Source organism: Zootoca vivipara, chromosome 10 (genome assembly GCF_965207765.1).
Source record: "Zootoca vivipara chromosome 10, rZooViv2.hap1.1, whole genome shotgun sequence".
Taxonomy (NCBI): domain Eukaryota; kingdom Metazoa; phylum Chordata; class Lepidosauria; order Squamata; family Lacertidae; genus Zootoca; species Zootoca vivipara.
Window position 1 is genome coordinate 31,893,403 of NC_142593.1, and position 20,047 is coordinate 31,913,449.

General features: G+C 40.4%; 1 protein-coding gene across 7 annotated transcripts in view; it reads left to right on the plus strand.

Moving 5' to 3' along the window:
* The first annotated feature begins 256 nt into the window (after positions 1 to 256).
* The window catches only part of SSBP2 (single stranded DNA binding protein 2), a 122,006-nt gene continuing 102,215 nt past the window's right edge, over positions 257 to 20,047 (plus strand). For 5 of the 7 annotated variants that reach the window (XM_088653271.1, XM_088653266.1, XM_035100271.3 and 2 more), the window contains exon 1: positions 257 to 321. In XM_088653271.1, coding sequence (XP_088509397.1) covers positions 263 to 321 — 59 coding nt within the window. In that variant the 5' untranslated portion in view covers positions 257 to 262. Of the gene's footprint in view, positions 322 to 755; positions 865 to 20,047 lie in introns of those variants that run through there. The other 2 variants (XM_088653269.1, XM_088653270.1) reach the window with 2 other exon arrangements.

Below are 20,047 nucleotides of genomic sequence, written 5' to 3' on the forward strand. Positions count from 1 at the left end.
TCTAATTCCCCCTTGCGCCGGGGAAGGGAGAGCGGGAGGGGGAGGAGGAGCCGGAGGCTGGTGGGGGGAGGGAGCCAGCGGAGAGGGAGGAGAGAGCAGCCTGTCCTGGTCTCCGCCTGTCAATCACGGCGCGGGAGGTGTGTCCGAGCTCGCGGCGGGCCAATGGCGTGTGTGTGTGGCGGCGTCTCCATGGTGACTGGGCTGTTCCTGGGGAGGCTGTGATGGGTTGACAGGTGCGTGACAGTCGGAGCTCTCTGCAGGCATGTACGGCAAAGGCAAGAGCAACAGCAGCGTCCCGTCCGACAGCCAGGCCAGGGAGAAGTGAGTACAGCCCGCCGGACCGCACAGCCCGACTGGGCGGGGGAGGTGGGCGCGCGGACACCCCGCGCAAAGTAACTTTCCCGCTTGTGGCAGAGGGGGGGCCTCGCAGGAGCTCGCGGGGGAGCACAACCCCGGCGCGGGGAAAAAACAGGAGGCGGGAGGGTGTGGGGGTGTGTGATGCCACAAGTAGGGGTGTAGGCAGGAGGGTGAGTGTGCGTTTGTGTGTGTGCGCGGCGGCTGCGCGCGCGCGCGGCCGCGTGTGTGGTAAAAAAGTGAAGTGCGCGAGACCCTCCCGGTTCATGCAGCGGCAGGGGGTAGCGGAGCCTCTTGCGAGGGGGGTGGGGCCGGGGCGCGGGGCGCTTTGCCTCCGCTCGGGCCGCGGGGGAGCAGGCAGGACGAGGCGAGGCAGGATGTGCCCAAGCCCCTGCACGCCCCGGACGGGAGGACTGGCGGGCGGGCGGAAGGTTGTAGCGCTCGGGCTGTGCGAGGGGAGAAAGTGGCTCAAGTCGGCGGTGTAGTGCCTCAAGCCTCGGGAGGCTTAGGGTAGGGATTAGTATTTAGGCTCGGGAGCGTTTCCCCGTGTTTGTGTTTTTCTTTTCTCTCGCCCTGCCCGGGTCGGGCTGTCGGCTCGGCTGTGGGGGGGATGGGGACGAAGATGGTGTTGGAGTAACTTTGGTAACAAAAGAGTCTGGGGTTGTGTGCTGGTGTAAAGCTTCCGCTGGGGAGGCAGAAACAGAAGCCTCGTTGCGTTGCCTGCTAACTCCACAACACTCAAAGCTCCCCCCTCTTTATTATTATTATTGTTGTTGTTGTTATTTAAATCGAGACCTAGTATCTTTCTTCCCCCCTCTTCCCCTCATTATTTCATACAGCCAGGAACTGTTTCAGTTGGTGCATTCTGGCCTAGGTTTGGGGGGTAAAAGGGTACTATATGCGTTTAAATGAGAAAACGACTGCAATAGTTTGCAGGCTTTTGTTTTTCAAAAAAGAAAAATGTGTGTAGAAAGGGCTGGGGTAGGAAGTGTTCTGAGGCTGAAAGGTGAATTCGTGTTGTTTGTCTCATTCTGAAATGAGAAGAAAAACTTGGACCTGGGTTTCCAGAAGAATTGGGACATACCAGGTAGTTCTTGTTGGGGAGTGGTGTGGAGGGCAAGAATAGATGTGCATTGCTGTGTTTTAAGTCTGTTACAGTGTTAATGAAGGGAAGACCCCCCCTACTCCACCCCCTTACAGGAGAGTTATTACTTCCATTGCAGTACCTTGAGTCACCTGTTATGAAGACACCAAAACTTAAAAAAAAGTACACAAAGTCTTGTTGTAAACAGTGGTTACCTGATCTGCAAAATTGTAAACAATGCTACACACATTTTTGTGCTCTCTAGTAATAAGACATCTCATTCTCTTCATATTGTGTGATTATTTTTACCAAAGAATTGGTCAAATGGACTACATTGAAAAGTAGTCTTAACAAATTCAAAGTAAGCCAAAATTTATAGGGGTTATTATGTCAGTTTGCTTGTGATTTAAAGTTTTCATTTTCCTCATTGGAAGTTAGTTACAGTTTTTGTTTTCCTCATTGGAAGTAGTAGAACACAGAGGGGAGCTGGTCATGAAGCTTGGTCCTTTGCAGATAGGAAAATATAGTACATAATAAATAGTATCATTCTCAGGAGTACTCCTGTACAGAGGCTTGGTCATTGCACTCATTACCTTCACAGGCTTATGGCGAGGTTTCTGAGATCAGGGACCCCCAGCCAGAAAAGGTTTTGATATACATTGTATTTAAAAAATGTCATTGTGCATAACTTTGAAGCTTTACTCAGGATGAGAATTAATGTGCTAAACATGATTGGGAAGTTTTCCCTCAAGGCAGTTTGTGCTGAACCTTCACCTAGGTTTTCCTTGTTGCAGCCTTTTGAAGAAGAGAGTTACTTCCTGATTCCAGAGACAACGAAGCAGGCCACAGAAACTTAAATCATTTGTCAGATACTTGATTTTTGCATGTCTAAGTCTGTGTGGAGAAAGGACACAAAAACTAATAGTGTGACTAAAATGTTAAACAAATGGATGAGTTACATAAACTTAAACCAGAGAACCAGTTAAAACAAAGCATTTAGAAACTCTTTCACCCTTTTATGTTCATAATACAACATTACATTTCTTGGCCAAAGTTATGTACAGTAGCTGGATTTTTTAGTTGTGATTATTGTATTGCTTCAAGTTTGTAAACTGTATTGCCGAGTAGGTTGTGTGGGAACAAATGTAAAATAGGGCCTTGGTGTAGACCTTAGCTGTGTTGATGGTTCTTGGAAAGTTTGTATGCATCTGAGATGCATATTTTTTTCTACTCTTAACAAAGGCATGGTCTAAGATAGAACACTACGTGAATAACTGTTTAGTTATAGAAGACAAACTAGCTACACTCAACTGCCACCAAGTAATAAGTACCTTTGAAGTGAAGTTTAGGGAACTGCTAGATGGTGCTATTTGATCTAAATATGTTTGTCGCTCCATTCATTACAGCTTGCAGCAAAGGATCTGTATTCCTCTTGTACAGTTTGCCTGGTCCTATGCAATATTTTAAACTAATAAATCCTATGTCCTCTTTGTTGGGTAAGGATCATAGTCTAGAATTTGGCAGGGGGGATCATTAGATGCTTGATTTTTTCGGATATTTCTATATATGCAATTATATGTACTATTTTTTTCTTTGATAAATCTATAAAGCAATGTTGCTTTTTATTAGAGTATTTTCCCACCACTGTACAATTTTAACCCTAGGGATATGGTTCTATTGAGAGCAGTAGTCGTGATATCAAAATAGAGGTGGGAGGGAAGAGAGAAACATCTTTCTGAGCTTTTTATACACTAATGATGTTCTGAACCACAAGCATGATTGGAGGTTAAAAAATTGACCTGAAACATTTTGTTTAGAAACAATTTCTTTTAAATAGTTCTATGTTTTGCTGGAAGAATATGATGTGGCTATATACTTTGAATGCATTTATCTTTCTGTATGAGTATTTGCAGGCTGTATGTAAACATTACACATGGCTTCAATCCAGGTTCCAATTTTGCATGCTTAATGTCAGTTGACCTAAATGGAACATATATGCTTAAATGGGTCCAGGATTACAGAAGGTGAAAGTCAAATTCTATTCATGTTGACTCAGAAATTTTGTTTAATGGGGCTTACGCCCAAGAAGCTGTGTTTAGGTTTGGAGTTTGAATATTTGGGTGCTGGAAATCATGTTTCAAGATACTTGTAAACTGCAATTTATTTACTTCATCAGTTCAGGAAGAAAATTTATTGAAACCCTCTCTTAAATAGTATTCAGAGCATTTATATTACAGTGCTGTTAAATACAGTGTAAATACACAAGCAAAGTTCTACAGCAGGAGTGGGCAGTCTGTGATCTTTCAGATGTTGCTGAACTACAGTTGCTGCCATCCCTCATGACAGATCATACTGGCTGGAGTTCCTGGGAGTTGGAGACCAATAATGTCTGGAGGGCCACACACAGGTTTCCCATGCCTGTTGTACAGTGTGAGCCTATGGCACTATAAACCTGCTGAAAGTGAAGGTTTATATGCCTGTTGACAAGACTGCATATGTTTTGGTAGTCTTTAGATTGGAAACAATGGATTTGGGTTTCTGTCCAGTAATTCCTTTTTGGGAAATATTTGTTTTTCCTATGCTGACTTTGTTTCAGGAAGTAAGTGTATTGAAGACATCAGATGGTGAATTTCTATGTTGGAAAATACTATAGGTATATTTATCAGCTTTTACAAGTTTTTCTTGTGGTAGATAACTTTTTATTCTTTCTGGCTCTAGAGAAAAGTGATTGCAAGGGTGCCATATGAATGTTCTGATTTGTTTTAAAGAGTCACATATGCATATAATTTCATATCCTGTATGTAGTTCTACTATGACTATAGAAGGAACATTCATTTTGTGAAAGAGAAAGTATATAGCTATGCTGAAGGAGAAAAGGTTCACTGTGATGACTAAAGCTACTATTGTAATAATGGCTGTGGACATTTTTTCTAAATTTAGTATTTCTCTTTCAACTGCTTTGATAGTAATTTGTAACCTGTGTGTCCCAAAAGATGGGTTAATTTTAATGAGGTGATAGAATCTACAAGACATTGCTGAAATAAAATAAAATAAAATCTTCCATTTCTTCTAAAGTAATTTCAGAGGAGTGTGTCAGCAATTGCAAGCTGCCAAATTTGGTCCAATGTTGGAATAGGTTATATGACTGCTAGTCAAATGAATACCAATCTTGTCAAGGAGAACACAAAGGCCAGCTTTGTATGCATGTATCTCACCTTAATGATCTAAGATATGGGCAAGCCTTGTGCCTGCCGTCCCTTTTCTCCTTCCTTCTTGGTGTGCTGTGATTAGCCCAGGAAGTCTGAGTTAGCCATCATTTCCCATATGGACTCAATTGGGAATTATGGTTGTCAGGATTTGAATAAATCAGGATCATTAACTCTAGTTTGAATTTGATTTAAGATTCTGTCTTGTTTTGATCCTGGTAAACATAGTTTCCCAGTTTAGACGCTGTAGGAAACTATAGTTGATATACTTGAGTCAATTGCAGCATCCTCAAGAGGAGAAGGGGTCGTGTGAGGATGGGATGGTCAGACAGAAGGCTCATGCATATCAAGACTTAATTAGTTGAAATATTAGTTGAAGAAGTGTGCATGCACACGAAAGCTCATACCAAAATATAAACTTAGTTGGTCTTTAAGGTGCTACTGAAGGAATTTTTTTATTTTAGTTGAAATATGTGTGTTTGAACCAGGTGTAATCCTCTGAAAACTGAATTCTCTAAAACTCCGGTGTGCTGGCTTTGTTGTAATTTTGGTTTTAATGAAAATTTTATTAATGTTTTTATGTAAACCATATTGAGCTTTGACAGTGGCACTCTAAACCTGAAATAAAGAATAAACGGGGAGTCCAGTAACCTCTTCCCCATGAACATCTAAGTGACTTTGTCTTGTTTTGTGGCAAAATGAAGTTGGATCATATAATGAGAGACTCAGTACACATTTTGATAAGGGACCATCCTGACATGCAAGTATGATGTCTGGAATTTGACCTGTTTTGGAGATGCCTGTTCTTCTGCTGTCATGAAAGAAAATGCTTTTCTACTTCTTAAAATATAGCTTCTAGAAAAGGGTTGTCAGGAAAATGTTTCCTGCTTCTGTTGCTAAACAGTTACAGGTATTTAGCTAGGGCACAGTACAGAACACAACATGATGTGGTCCCTGCCCAGAGAACTTAGAATTTGCACTGTTGCTGTGAGTTAGGACTTATTATTTGTACGTAGTTTTGAGTTCCTGCTTCTTTTAGAATGATTGTGGATTTACAGAGATTGTGTGTAGTTTGGCTCTGAATGTTTTCCTCGGAGAATACAGTGAAGCTTAAAGTTTATGTGTGAGAGAATACCAGCAACTAGTGGTTTCATACAGTCTGTTTCTAGTTAGCAGCCTAAGAGGCTCTCTTCTGAATTGACTTAAGTTTTGGGAACTCATATATGTTTATAACATGGGTTGACTTCTGTACCATCCATATTTGCTACCGGTAGGCTCTAGTATATAGGTGTACTAGCTCTGACTGTATTGTAAGCAGACAGTTTCTCTTAGCCTTCTTATAGCCACTTGTAAATAGTGTTCAAAGTATGAAACATGCCTCTGAGCAGCCTTACAACATAGCTACAGCAGAATGTGGAGTATATTGCATTGGTTAGTTCATAGAGCACAACCCAAAGATGGAAGGCTTTTCTTGATTTCAGAAGCCAGACTACACAGATGTTTATATCTATGACCAGCACAACAGATGCCTTTTCAGTGCAGTTCAATTGGTGCTGTTTAATCATAAGTAGTTACTACTCTTGTTATAACAATAGTACTGGCTACTTGAGTGTTTACACGAGCAAACACTGGGGACAATCTGCTTCACTGTTGTTGACTTTTTTAATGACTGCAAGCCCTTTAACTTGTTACTAGCCTTCTTTGTAATCAAACCTATATTTTAGTGTATGGAGTCCCAAAGTGTCTTACAAAGCCAAAATTAAATAAATTTAAAATACGCAATATGCTATAACACTTTTGCCTATCTTCACTTGATACCAGCCATGTAAGATAATAAAACAGTAGGTTAGAGCATTATTTATGAACATGAATAACTTGCCAAATTACCTACACAGCCCTCTGTGTGCAGGCTCTTTTGAGTTGGTATATGTTCTGATACCCAGGTGGCACTGTGGGTTAAACCACAGAGTCTAGGGCTTCCTGATCAGAAGGTCGGTGGTTCGAATCCCTGCAACGGGGTGAGCTCCCATTGCTCGGTCCCAGCTCCTGCCCACCTAGCAGTTTGAAAGCACATCAAAGTGCAAGTAGATAAATAGGGACCGCTCCGACGGGAAGGTAAACGGTGTTTCCGTGCGCTGCTCTGGTTCGCCAGAAGCAGTTTTGTCATGCTGGCCACATGACCCGGAAGCTGTCTGCGGACAAATGCCGGCTCCCTCGACCTATAGAGCGAGATGAGCGCCGCAACCCCAGAGTCGGACACGACTGGACCTGATGGTCAGGGGCCCCTTTACCTTTTTATGTTCTGATACAGAATCAATGACTCATTAACAAGGCAACTTCTTCATAAGCAGGGCTCTGTATATGGGGGACTCAATGGTGTGCACCAGGACTGCTGACTTTTAAACTATTTCTTGCCACCATACCTGAAGCTGGAAACTAAAAGCATGGTTTTCAATTGGAATATACTCAGTCAAGGTAGCCAAGATGAGATACCTTTCTTTGGAAATGACTGTGATGCTAATAAGGAAACCGTTTGCTTAAATTTGATAATCTGTGCACATGTTCCTGGAAATAATAAGGCTGAAATCCTAAGTATGCATACTTCAGGGTAAGCCTTGTTGCAATACAGGTAAACAAGATTAGAATTTTGTTGTAAAAGTGCAGTACTAAGATAGAACGTATTGTATCCATGGTCATGTATCTCCATTGGGTCAGCACATCTTGCTGTTAACTAGAAAGTTGTGGTTCAAGCCCACTCAGGGATGGGGGAAATATGGAAGCATTTCTGTTCTAAAATATCTCTTACTAGTCATGTCTTAATGTAAGCAGGTTTATTTGCTTGAAAGGGCAACAATACCTCTCTTCTATGTAACTGTGAAAGAAAAACATTCTCCCCTATTTTGCAACGGCCCTTAGAAGCACCCCTCCCCATTTTCACAGCTGCTTTACCCATAAAACCAACTCTGCATAAAAAAAAACCCTTAAACGGTGAATTGGCTCACTATAATCAAATGAGCGTGTCTTGCAGCATGAACCACAGGTTGTAGATTTGTTCCTGCTAGCATGCTTTTTCCTCAGATTTGAGCTGTGATCCATGAGTCAAACCAGTTTATGTGCAAACGCCTTAAGTTGTTTGCTCTTTTGTCTCCATTCTTCCCTTCATAACGTTTACATTTTCCACGCTAGTGGGAAAGAGCACCCTTATGCTATTCAAACCTCACTACTATTTCAACATTGTTTCTTTCTGTATGTGCATATTTTATTATGACAACAGGGAGCAAACTGTTGGTGTTTTTGATACTTTCCCAGTTCAGTTCTAACTGAAGTTGTTCCAGTTTTGGTTCAGGCCAATACAGTTTAGTTACAAGTTTGCTATATTTCAACCAGCTCAGTTTTTAGTTCCCATTGGGAAATGTGGACATTATTGACACTACACTGATTTGTATGTACATTGAGGTCAGTTGATGTCATCATGCATAATGTTATTTAGTCTTGATACTCAGGGTTAAACATACAATGCAGAGAAGCCTTAGTCAAGACAGAAAAAAAACAATTCTTACAGGATTTTGGAACTGGGGAAATGGAAATAGGAAAGGAACAATTTGAGATGATGGGGGAGTTGTTCCCAAGTTAAACTTCCATTATCATGCACATTATCCACCCACATGTTTCCCCCCCCCCTGCTTTTCCTTTTCCTTATAGCTACCTGTCTCAGAGCGTGAACAGAGCAATGCTGTCTGGGTTGTGTGAGACCCTCCAGGCTTAAAGAAGCAGCTTCTAAGGGATTTTGCTTCTTAATAAGCTTCTGTGTATAGTGATCCTTGGTTCAAAGGTTAGAAAGGAAGGCTTTAAGCAACCATCTGCAGAGACTGACCAAGTACTGCCCCATGGGGAAGAAGCTCAGCATTGTGACAAATGCAGAACACGTTCTCTTCTAGCCTGTTGAATTGACCTTCAATTTATTACAGTGGATTCATACTTAAAGCAGCATGCTGCTGTCCTGCATGCTGTTTCCCGAACATAAAGATCATCCCTGTCGTATCAGTCTAAAGCTCTGCCTAGTCTACCACCTTTCTTCCCTCAGTGGCCAGCTAGCAGCTCATATTCGGGACATGAAAGCAGTAATCATTTGCTCTTGCCCCCCAATGACTGGTATTCAGTGGCAAACTCCCTCTGAACCTGCAGAGTCCATATAGTCATAATTAATAACACTTGATAGACCTATGCTACCTGAATTTATCCATCTTTTTAAAGCCATCTAAGCCAGTGTCACTCCACGCAATATGTGGCACTGGTTTCTTTAAATCACATGCTGTGTGAGGAAGTACTTACTGAATCATCTGTCAATCTATCATTGGTCAGCCCTGACTTCCAGTAGAATTACACCACACAACATTTTAGAAATCTCTATCATTTTATAAACCTCTATCATATTCCATCCCTTGTTTTTTGGTATTATTCATACAACATATGATTCTGGCATTGGAGTGCTAGAAAGGGGACAAAGGTGTGAGACTGTAAGACCAAAGAGGAGAAGATTGTACAGTAGTAGAATAATTGAGTGGCGGTCAAGACATAAACCAGACATTTTGCTGAAGGGAGAGAGCAAGGGCTGTATTTTTGCAGTGCTGCAAGGGGAGAAGCGATACTCCTTGGATCCAGACTGAATTTGGGGGAACAAAGGTGAGAGAGCAGTCAAAGAACTACAGCAACGTCGTTGGATATATGTAAGAAAAGTGTACAGAAGAGATATGGGGAACCTGTGACCCTCTAGACATTTGAATCCCCAGACACCATGTCAAATGATCAATCATTTATGGCAGCTGGAGTTGAATAACATCTGGAGGGCCACAGATTCCCCTTCCATAATGTTCAGTAAATGGAGAGTGTTTTTCCTTAATAAAAATCCTTTCTTTAATAGCTTTGCTTCACAGGTAAGGTGCTCCACTCCCCTTTATACATCCTTTTTTGTTGAGCTCTACAATATGCGTCTTGAAAGTAATTGACTAGAACTGTACACAGGGTCCCAAATGTGCCCAAAACATCGCTTAATTCTTTAAAATAACAGCATGGAATTCTGGACAAACTTAACTGCATAAAAATCTTCCCAGAGATTTGTCATCTTTTTATAGTTTTGTGTGCCAGTGAGAGTGCCTCTATACCATTTTTAAAGGCAGAAACTTAATTGTAGATAAATTTACTTGAATGTCTTTTTATTTTGTAAGCTCAGGTTTAGGACAACGATAGATTTGTAATTCTATGTGTTGGCTCTGTCCATGTTCCTCTTTGTGATTTTTTATATGGAAAATTTATGTAATTTGATTTAGGAAACAGTGCATGCATCATTTGCTGTTGCTGCAGCATTCTTTTAGTTCACCATGAATTGTTTTTCCATTTAGATTGGACATGCTCATGAATGGTTCTGCGTGTTAACACAGTGGGAAATTTGTACACACCACTTCATTCTGGGAAAAGTAATGCTAGTGTCCCTATTATTAAATGGGGATGTTATTGCTTGCCGTTGTGCATGCTGTGTAGATCCTAATGGTCACTGTAAGGATGGAGACCCTCACATTAGGAATGCAGCATGCTGGGAGGAGAGACTTATCCTTTCTCTCACCAGCCAAGTTCCTGAAGAAAATTTTCCCCTGAGCTCCACAATTAGGAATAGGAAAAAGCTCCCTTTGGTGCTAATGGGAGCTTAATTCCTATCCTTAATTCCAGGGTATGAGAGTTGTGAGGGTATTTATTGGGATCATGGCTGGGGCGGGAAAGGTTATATCTGTCCTCCCTATATGCCTCCTTAGGGCCTCTCACTCTTGCTCTTAAAACAAAGCTGATATGATTGCCAATGAAGCATTTAGTGTCATGTGTAGTTGGCCCTCATTTCCACATTGAAACAACAACGACAAAAAGAATTTGGGAAACATTTGTAATAAATTGGATATCCATTTTATAATGGTGTTAGCTTTCTCCCTCTTCTATCATTTCCTATATTTGTCTAATGCAAATATAGTAGTAATTCCTATGGTTTGTAATAATTCCTATGGTTAGTTTCCCAAAAGCTGCTTCAGAATCTTTAAAAAGAAACAGAATCATGGGATTATATTGCAATCATCTTGGAAGCATACCCCTCAGATTTCATATAACGGTCAGTGTGTAGGGAATCCCAAATTAGCTCTTGAGGTTTATTGGCAGAATTAAAAAGGGATGGATGTTTGTAGCGCCTCTTTGTTGGTTAGTCCCTGTTTGAATCTGCTATCTCACACAGTTGACTCTTGCCAAAGACTTGCTTTGGGAATTAGGAATGTATTCACTTGGCCACAGGCAACAGTAGAGTACTGTCCAATCTAATGGATTGAAGCAAGTGTGATCAGAATTGGGTTTTTTGGAGAACAGACAGTTTGAATTGTAATGTTAAGGGCACATCAAAGGAAAAACATGACTTTAGGGCACCTGTGGTGTGTTTTAATGGCAGGTGGAAGGGACAGGAGGACCATAAGAAATTCTTGTGGGAAACAGCATTGTATTGGTTTGCATGTAGATTGTGGGGAGCACATAGTCCTCTTGTATTACACTAATTGGAGGAGCTACAATGACATTTTGACCTAGGTAAGATGCAAGGAGGTAAGGGTCAAGAATGAACTTGTCTCCCCTTGGTAATTGTGTCTCAGTAGGGGATTTTGTCTCATGGTTGAGAACCGTTGCTCTTGATATATCTAGTTTTAAAGTGTATATTATACTAACTAGGTTTTCAGTGGCTTCAGAGTATTAAATATAAATGCACCTAATATGGAAGATTCAGAAGTCATGTCTTCAGTCACTTATCCAGGCAGAATGTGTTCAGAAACATTAGTTTAGGCCTTCTGATGGGATGTGCACTCTGTTAGGCATCCCCAGAGGATTGTGTGTTGAAGCTTGAGCTTCCAGTAAATGCTCCCTCTTGCCACTCTGACCCCGGCTCTTCCACAAAGCTTTCCCCCCATTTCCCAACCCTGAAGAACTGATTTAAATGAGGAATTAATTTCAGTGAAGTAGAATAAATTAATTGGAATAGGAAAAGAGTTCTGACTATATAATACTCTAGGGTTTATATTCACTTTTAATGTGTTCACTATCCCTGTCCCTTTGGGGGAGAATCGCTGCCGCTTACTACAGTCCCCATTAATTTTCTAGCAAGGAGTCAATGTTTTAAACCACAGTGTCTACCATATTACCAGGAACTTATATATAAATCCTGTGTTTGACCTTCTGAATTCCCATTTTTCATGTTGATAGCCGCAAGTACTTAAAGTGGATGAAGAAGTTAAAAAGTGTAACATAGTTTGGGTAGAATAATGACCGAATAACAATTTGCACATACAATTAACATGGCATCCTCAGTTTGGTGGAAGCTTTCCACCAAAAGCTCATATCCTATTTCCACGAATGCCCAGCCATTCTAATTTAAAGAGAGCCATTACTGTGCATGGCATCTCACAGAACACAAGAGGACAGGTCCCTGCCCAGAGAGGTTAGAATCGGTGGGGAGACAGTCGAGGCTGGGAAGTAGAAGCAGGGTCAAGAAGGAAAGAATGGGTTTATTCACCTGTACTTATTTAGTCTTAGTTACAGTAGATAATAGACTCTACTGTAATTTTAAATTCTGGTATATATGGCATGATAAGAATACCATAACCCTGCTGGATCAGTTCAAACAAAAGGCCTATATGGTCCAGCATCCTGTTCTCAGGGTGGCCAAACAGATGCCTTTGGAAAGCTCAGAAGCAGGACATGGGCAGAATTGCACTCTTCCCACATGTGGTTCCCAGCAACTGGTATTCAGAGGAATATTGCCTCCAACATTGAGGTAGCATTTGGCTAACATGACTCATGACTGCTAGGTTTGCCGTATTTAAAAAAGTAAAAACCAGGACACTTTTTTAAGACACCAAAAATTGTGATTTTTGGATTGACTTGCCTAAGATCCAGGACAAAGCATTGCCTTTTGGAAATTCCCCATGGAGGTCAATTCCACCTTTGAAACCTCGTTAATGTCTGTAAAAACCCAGACGTATGACATCCCTACTGTTGACAGCATATTTGCATACTATTTACATTTGATGCTTTTTAAATTTAAAGTTTGTGTCTGATGTTATTTCTCTGTATCAGAAACAATCAAGATCCTAACCCAACCACTTACGTTGCTTTAAAATTACCCATCCCACACCATCAACAAATAATCCTACCTGTTTATCATTAATGGTGTCTGCAACATATCATTCAGTCACATATTACAGACTCCCCACGCCACCCCAAAAGGTGTACAAATACATGAGAGACAAAATACACGGGAAAAATCTGCATAGACCCAATTAAAACATTACATTGAGATTGCCCAGGATTAGTTTTATGTAGCCATGCAAGTCTTTGCAATATTGAGGTTCAGTTCTGTATACTGTTATATAGGTAGAATAAATAAAAACTTTGTATTACGTGATACTACAAGCACAGTCTAAAGCAGGCATCCCCAAACTTTGGCCCTCCAGATGTTTTGGACTACAATTCCCATCTTCCCTGACCACTGGTCCTGTTAGCTAGGGATCATGGGAGTTTTAGGCCAAAACATCTGGAGGGCTGCAGTTTGGGGATGCCTGGTCTAAAGAATACCTAGGTAAGCCCTCCATTTTTCTGTTACTAGTTCTGTTTCCTCTGGTAACCATTCATGCATTTAAAAGGCAATAGATTGTTTAACGGTTGAAGGCCCTGTGCTTTTGTGCTCAGGCTGAGAGGGGGGAAATGGTGGTGTTCCATAGACCACCACAATAAGTATGGAAGGATAAGAGAATCTGCCTTTCAGAAGTGCACACTACTGTACTTAAGTATTTGGACAAAATTAACAATGCACTACTCTCAAACTGCTCATCATGGACAGGATACAAAGAATTGTGAAAAAACCCAGCGAACCCAAAGACGATATCTGAGTGGGGTCTCCCTAAATACCTCCACTCACATTTCACATGTTAAATTGCTTTTGGAACTGAAGGAAAAGTCAAAAGTAGTGTGTAATATAATAGTGGGGGGAGGCCTATGAGCTCCGGTGGGACTTTGGATCCTGGTGAGCCCAAACAGCTCCTTGGATCCTGGCCACTCTTTCCTTTCCAAATCTACAAGGGGGAATAACAGTGAACTAAGGGGTAACTACTTCTGCTCAAGTGTGAAGTATACAGCTGGAAGAATGCATTCTGCAGTGAACCAGGGGTAAATTGCCTGTGCAAATGTGCCTTACCTAGGTATGAGAGACTCTGAATTTAATTATAGATATCCAGAAGAACCTAGTTTCAATTGTGTGCTTTTGTCATTGCTTATTTAAACAAACTGACATCTTGCATATTGTATATGCTTTGAAACAAAAAAAAGTGTGAAATAAGGATTTTTTGAGTGTCTTAACTTTCCTGTATCTTCTATGAGTGTTCCAGATTTGCTGAATTGCTGTTCAGTGACATGTATTGATTTGATTCTCCAGTGACTTCCACCAGAAATAGCAATGGCATGTTAGAAGAATTCTCATACCTAAATATTGTCTCTCTTTCTCTTAATAATGATATTCATAAAAATATTAAGCAATATAAATGTGGCAGTTTGTAAACCTAATATTAGATATTCTGTCTGGATTTTTAAAATAATCCAATGGGATATGAAAAGAAACAAAGGATGGGACTTTCTGAACAATTGATCTGTCTTCTCAAATCACATTCAGAGTTTCAGTGATAATCCTGCAAGTTACTGGTCAGTGTATTCCAGTTTGGGGTAGGTCTCCAAACAATAAAAAGAAACAGAGGAAAAAGCTAATACGAGATATAAAATTGCTGTTGGGGATTAGTCCTGCTGCTGGTTGATGTTAAATTTATACAAACAGTCCTTAACCTAATTTACAGTTCTGTGGACAAACTGAAAGATAAACTATACAGAGATTTGGCAGTCACAACTAGGAAAAGTATTGCCTTTTTTATTCAGCATGAGATACAAAGGGGCCCTCATGTATACACAAGGTGTCTTCCACTCATTTGTTTGACCTTGTGCTATAGTTTTGTAGAAAACAATGAAAGTAATCAAAATATGTTTTCCTACCTGTGTGGAAACAGGGATAGAATCTGTATATTAAAAGGTAAAAGATCTGTATCATCTGAAGGAAAACTATAGTATCTATATATTGTGGCAATGAAGAAACTCATCTGCTAGCACTCGCATAAGCATTTGTGGAAGAGTGCTAGTGGCTATAATTCTCTGGCTCCAACCCATTGTGCTTTCTTATGCTGGGGAAATGGCTTGTCCCTGCAACAGAAGTGCAAGCTTGAGGGGAAGATACATGCACACTGCACAAATGAAAAACAAATGCATTATACAGACATGCCATAGAAGTAACTTTAAAGAGCTAGAGTGCAATATCTGGAAGAGATGAAGTAACAGTAACAGCATAACGGAGATTAGAGAAGGAGGACAGTAGAAGGAGAATTGTGCTAGGATACAAAAGTGTTCCTAAAGTACTGTTACTTTTTAATTCGAAATAAAGTATGAAATAGTTTTGCATCACTCATAACCTTAAATGCATTTGTTAAGATTGTGTTTTTTAAAGGATGTTTTGATTTTGGTTTGAATTCAGTTTTAATTTCATACAGTTCTTGAAAGAAAGTGACAACACAGTAAAAATGGTAAGAGGCATGCAATTTTAGTAAGTTAGAAAAACGGCATAATTAGGAAGTGACACCTTAAAATTTATTGCTAAATTGATTAAAAGACAGAATAAAAGCCAGTGTGTATCTCCAGTCAGTTGTATTGGTTGTAATAGTATATCCTATTTTTCAAGCCTTGCAAAATATTAACCGAAGAGGCTCATAATCTGCAACTGCTTGATCTAGTTGTAGAGATGTAATAGTTTAGGGGAGGGAGTGTTTAAAATTTTGCTAAACTAGTTTTCTTTCTTATTGATATCCCCCTTATTTTTTAAGTGGAGAGATTGGAAACCTTCAAAAATATCATCCTTACCTTCCAATGTCCCAATTTTCTAGAGAGACTCAGGGAATTATGAAAACTATTCTGGCTTCTAATTTGATCCTGGAATGTCCCTATTCCCACCACCACCACCAGCGCTGCCACCAAGCTTGGGGAGGAGAATGAGCTGGCGCTTGTCCCAAGCGATGACTATGGCAGCAGCTGTGGCGGCAAAGGAGCATCCTGTTGCCTCTCCATGGCTGCCGCTGCCGGCCTCCTCCCTTGGGCAGCTTGTAGCAGCTTCCAAAGAGCAGAAGAGGAGAGGCTTCTGCTGCCAAGCCCCCAACCTCACGTGATGCACTGGCTCTGCAGGGCAGGCAGAGGGCAGGCCTGGCCTGGGCAGGAAGAAAGCGGGAACAGAGTCAAGTCTTGATTTTTATTTTTAGTGTTTTGTGTATCTGCTTCTAATCCTGCCCCCCAAAAATTTATTTATTGGTGTGTTTTTTTCTTTTTGTAAATCTACCAAACAAGAAAATTAAATAAAATTGGGATTAAGGGGTTTTCTCAGGATGGCGGAGGGTGTGTGTGCCCCATTGGTGTAGTGGTGGCAGCATTCGCCCTGATAGGAAATGACCTGGGGGAGGCACCAAAAATGGGAGGTTGAAGAGGGTCAATTGGAGAATGAGAAATGTCCCTATTTTCATCTGAGGAATGTTGGAGAGTATGCTGATGCGTTTTCTCAGTTAACTTATTTCTGATTCAGCATGTTTAAATAATATTATTGCACAGCTAATTTATGCTGCAGCAAATAACTTGTATCCAAGATATTAAAGGCTATATCCAGTGTTAGTCATACTCAAAGTATACTAATTGAGAGCAGTAATATGCACAGGTCTTTTGCCTGCGCACTCCGCATGCTTGCCATGAACTATGATTAAACCTAGAAGTCTCTAATTAACCATAGGTTGCCATTTCATCCAAATTGGTTAACTATGGTTACTAATTTTAGAACAAAACGAGATATTAAACTATAATTTGAAGTTGGTTTAACTTCCTTGTTTGCTCCAAAGCTGGTAAGCATGGTTTCCTAGTTCAGATGGAATGGGAAACTTGTTAGTTAGTGACATGCAGTATTGCTTTAAATCACAGCTTGTTTGAATGGGCTTAATAAGCAGAGATCATAGTATTTACTGGGCCACGGATGGAAACTCTGTTCAAATGTTACAGAAGATATTCAGGCATTTGGTGCAGGAGTTGAATCATGGGAAATAATCTGATGAATGGTTGAAAGTGCATATACAAAATCTTAGTTTTTGTACATGTTGGTAGTAAGCAATTGAGCAGAATATTCCACTTTATGGAAACATTCAGTTTAATGAAGTCCACAAAGCTCAAATGAATATCAGGCATTATGAATCTTTCAGACACTGATAAAGAGAAATCTGAGATGCTAGTATTTTCAAAAAAGTGTATACTGAGAAGGAGTATGATATACAGTAAATATGGTTCTAGGATAACCAATTTTCACAACAGTTACTATGGATACTGGTTACTAAAAAGGTGCATAGGGTGAGCTTCAACTCCCATGGAGTTCTTATGAGGCTTCCTTCCAAGTATATGTGCACAAAATTGTGCTGGTGATATGTTGTTAAGAAGTTCAATGCTATGTTCATAAAGTGTAACCTAATAAACAAATTGATTCCAAATTGCTTGCAGCACCAGGTAAAAACTTACTTATTCACCAGGTATTTGGAAGTATCTGTTTGTACATGGTCTTAGTGTAAATACTGACTGCTGCAAACTTGTATGATTTTTTTTTTAAATAAAAGCTTGACATCTCTGGTAGTGGTCTTTATTTTTTAATGGTGTTTCTGTTCATTGGGGCAGGGGTTCCCAACAAAATTTTCTCGAGGACCCCTCATCGAGCCGCTATTGTGACAAGGACCCCCATTAATTCCTAATCTTAAATCTAATTCCTAATTCCTAATCCAATTTTTTCAGTAAGCTTAACACTGATCTTGGAAGGGTTAGGTTCAAGGGACGCCGACGATTTAGGTTCAATGGACACTGACAAGATCGGTTCGAGAGTCACTGACTTACTTGCTTGAACATCAAATGCATTATCTTCCTCTTCATCTGTAGGCCTTTGTCGTTTTAACGAACCACTTTTTAACCAACGGTCCATTTTTAACTATGCGAACTGTAGCTTCTGCGAAAAACAATGCTTTGTTTACAAACACTACTGTTTTGCAAAGAGGCAGCGCACGCCAGGGAGGAGGGAGGGGAATGGAGAAGACAGGGTACCTGCGCAGTAGCGCACAAATGAAGCCGACGCTGAGCATTAGTAGAATGCGCGCGCTGCCTCTTTGCAAAACAGACTCTGCACTAGACTCTGCTCATGCAGGGAGCGGCCAAAACAAAAAATCTGTTATCATACGAAATATATTTAATATATTTTTTATTCTAATAGCATCTTGCGGACCCCTCTGGCATAGCTCGCGGACCCCTGGGGGTCCCCGGACCACCTGTTGGGAACCACTGCATTGGGGGATCCATTGTTTTGTTTTTTAAATATCATTTGCATACCATCCTGGGATCTGAAATGTGTGAAGGACAGTCTAAAAGTTCAATAAATGAAAAACAAACTTACTTCTCTTTTATATTGTACTGATAGCTGGCCTTTGCCATGCTTCGCATTAATTAAAGATCATTATTTTTCTCAAGTTCACAAGTCACATTTATGTCTGTTCATGACCTTTGTGGTTTTAAATCTCTTAAATGGTCTTTTGAGATATTTGCAACATATGTACATTTTAGGTAAGAGTCTTAACATTTCGTTGGTTATGACAAAATGTGAGCATTAAGTAATTACAGGCTTTCTAACCTGATTTGCTAAAAACTCAACTTTTCCAACTCTACTGATGAAATCTATTTGCAAGTGGCTGAAATGAATAGCAACTGCTTAGAATATCTCATTTAAGAGAGAGGTCATTTAGCATCAGAATAAGCTTTGCATTGAGAGAGCTGCAGAGAGACTTTGATTGGTGCTGGGTAATTCCCAGGTCTACGGGAACAAGATGAGCTTATGTTCTTGAACTTTCTAAGCAGAAGTAGATTCCTATCATATATGTATCTTCCCCTTAATCTAATGAACTTAGAGCAGTTCTTTGGACACTCTCAGCAACCCTCTATGCCAGTTAGTCTGAGAGAAGCTGATATGTCCAAGGCCAACTTGCGAGCAGTGTAACTTGGAATAAATGTAAGCCTAGATTTGCTGCATCCAAATCTAATGTACCTCAACTGCACTACATGCTCCCAGTGCTGCTAGCGAAAGAGAGCTAGAAAACTGTCCACTGTTACTTCTGTTCTAGCATGTGAGCAAGAGCCAATGGCAATGCAAGGAACACAGTGAGGAAAATGTCTGTGTTCATATACTGTAGTTCACTTGTGTGCATTTTCTTATCGTCTTAGATAGACCCATTGAAATTAAACTGGGAGTATGGCATCCAGTCTAGTATACCATTTAATAGGATAGGATGGGGAATACTTGCATGTCATTTAATAGGATAGAATGGGGGAAACTCACATGTACCGGTTTCTGGATTGTCTCATACTCTTGTCTGCTACCAGAAAGGGTAGTGTTAAGGAGAAATTATTGAATTACTACAGTTCTTGACCTTTTATAAGGATATAAGGTTTTTGCTCAGATCTCTTGCATTATATTATGTACAGAAAATGGCTTGAGTGTCTGATGTAGTGCCAGTTCTAATTTTCCATTTCTGCTCCTTATCCTAGCTCCCAGAGCCAGCCTGTAGATCTGTGTTTATGCTGTGAATGAGAACTTTGTACAGTGGCAAATCCAAATTCATCTATTTGTATACATGATGGCAGACTATTGGGGGAATATGAGTAAGGTCTTTCTACACAATTATTTTTACACAATAAAAGTGATGTTGCCTCTTTCTCCAGGAAAATGAAGCATCTTGCCCAGGAGGTCTGCCTTTTAGCAGGATATGCCATTTTTTCATTACTGAATGCCAATGTTTTCTTGTTGCTGTGGGAAATGATTGCTGAACCAATTGCTTTGAGGGATGTGGTAGAGCAAATGTCACCAAAGCCTATGATTACATTGTATGAAGTGAAAGATGTATGACCCCTTTCAGCCTCTAGGAAACATACTGTCCTGTTCACAACAGTTGCTGCAAACTATGTCCATGTCATTCCATTATGCAAGTCGTCTTTATTCATATGAGTGCATTCCTGAAAGGGGTAGGAACTGATGTGGTAGTATGGTGCAAATTCAGCTTGAGGTTTTGTCAGTTTCTGAGTTTCATGTAGACCCAAAGTGGAATAGATATTAATCATCTAGACTCCAAATACAGGCTTTATATATACTAGGGATGGGGAACCTATGGCTCTTCAGACAATGTTG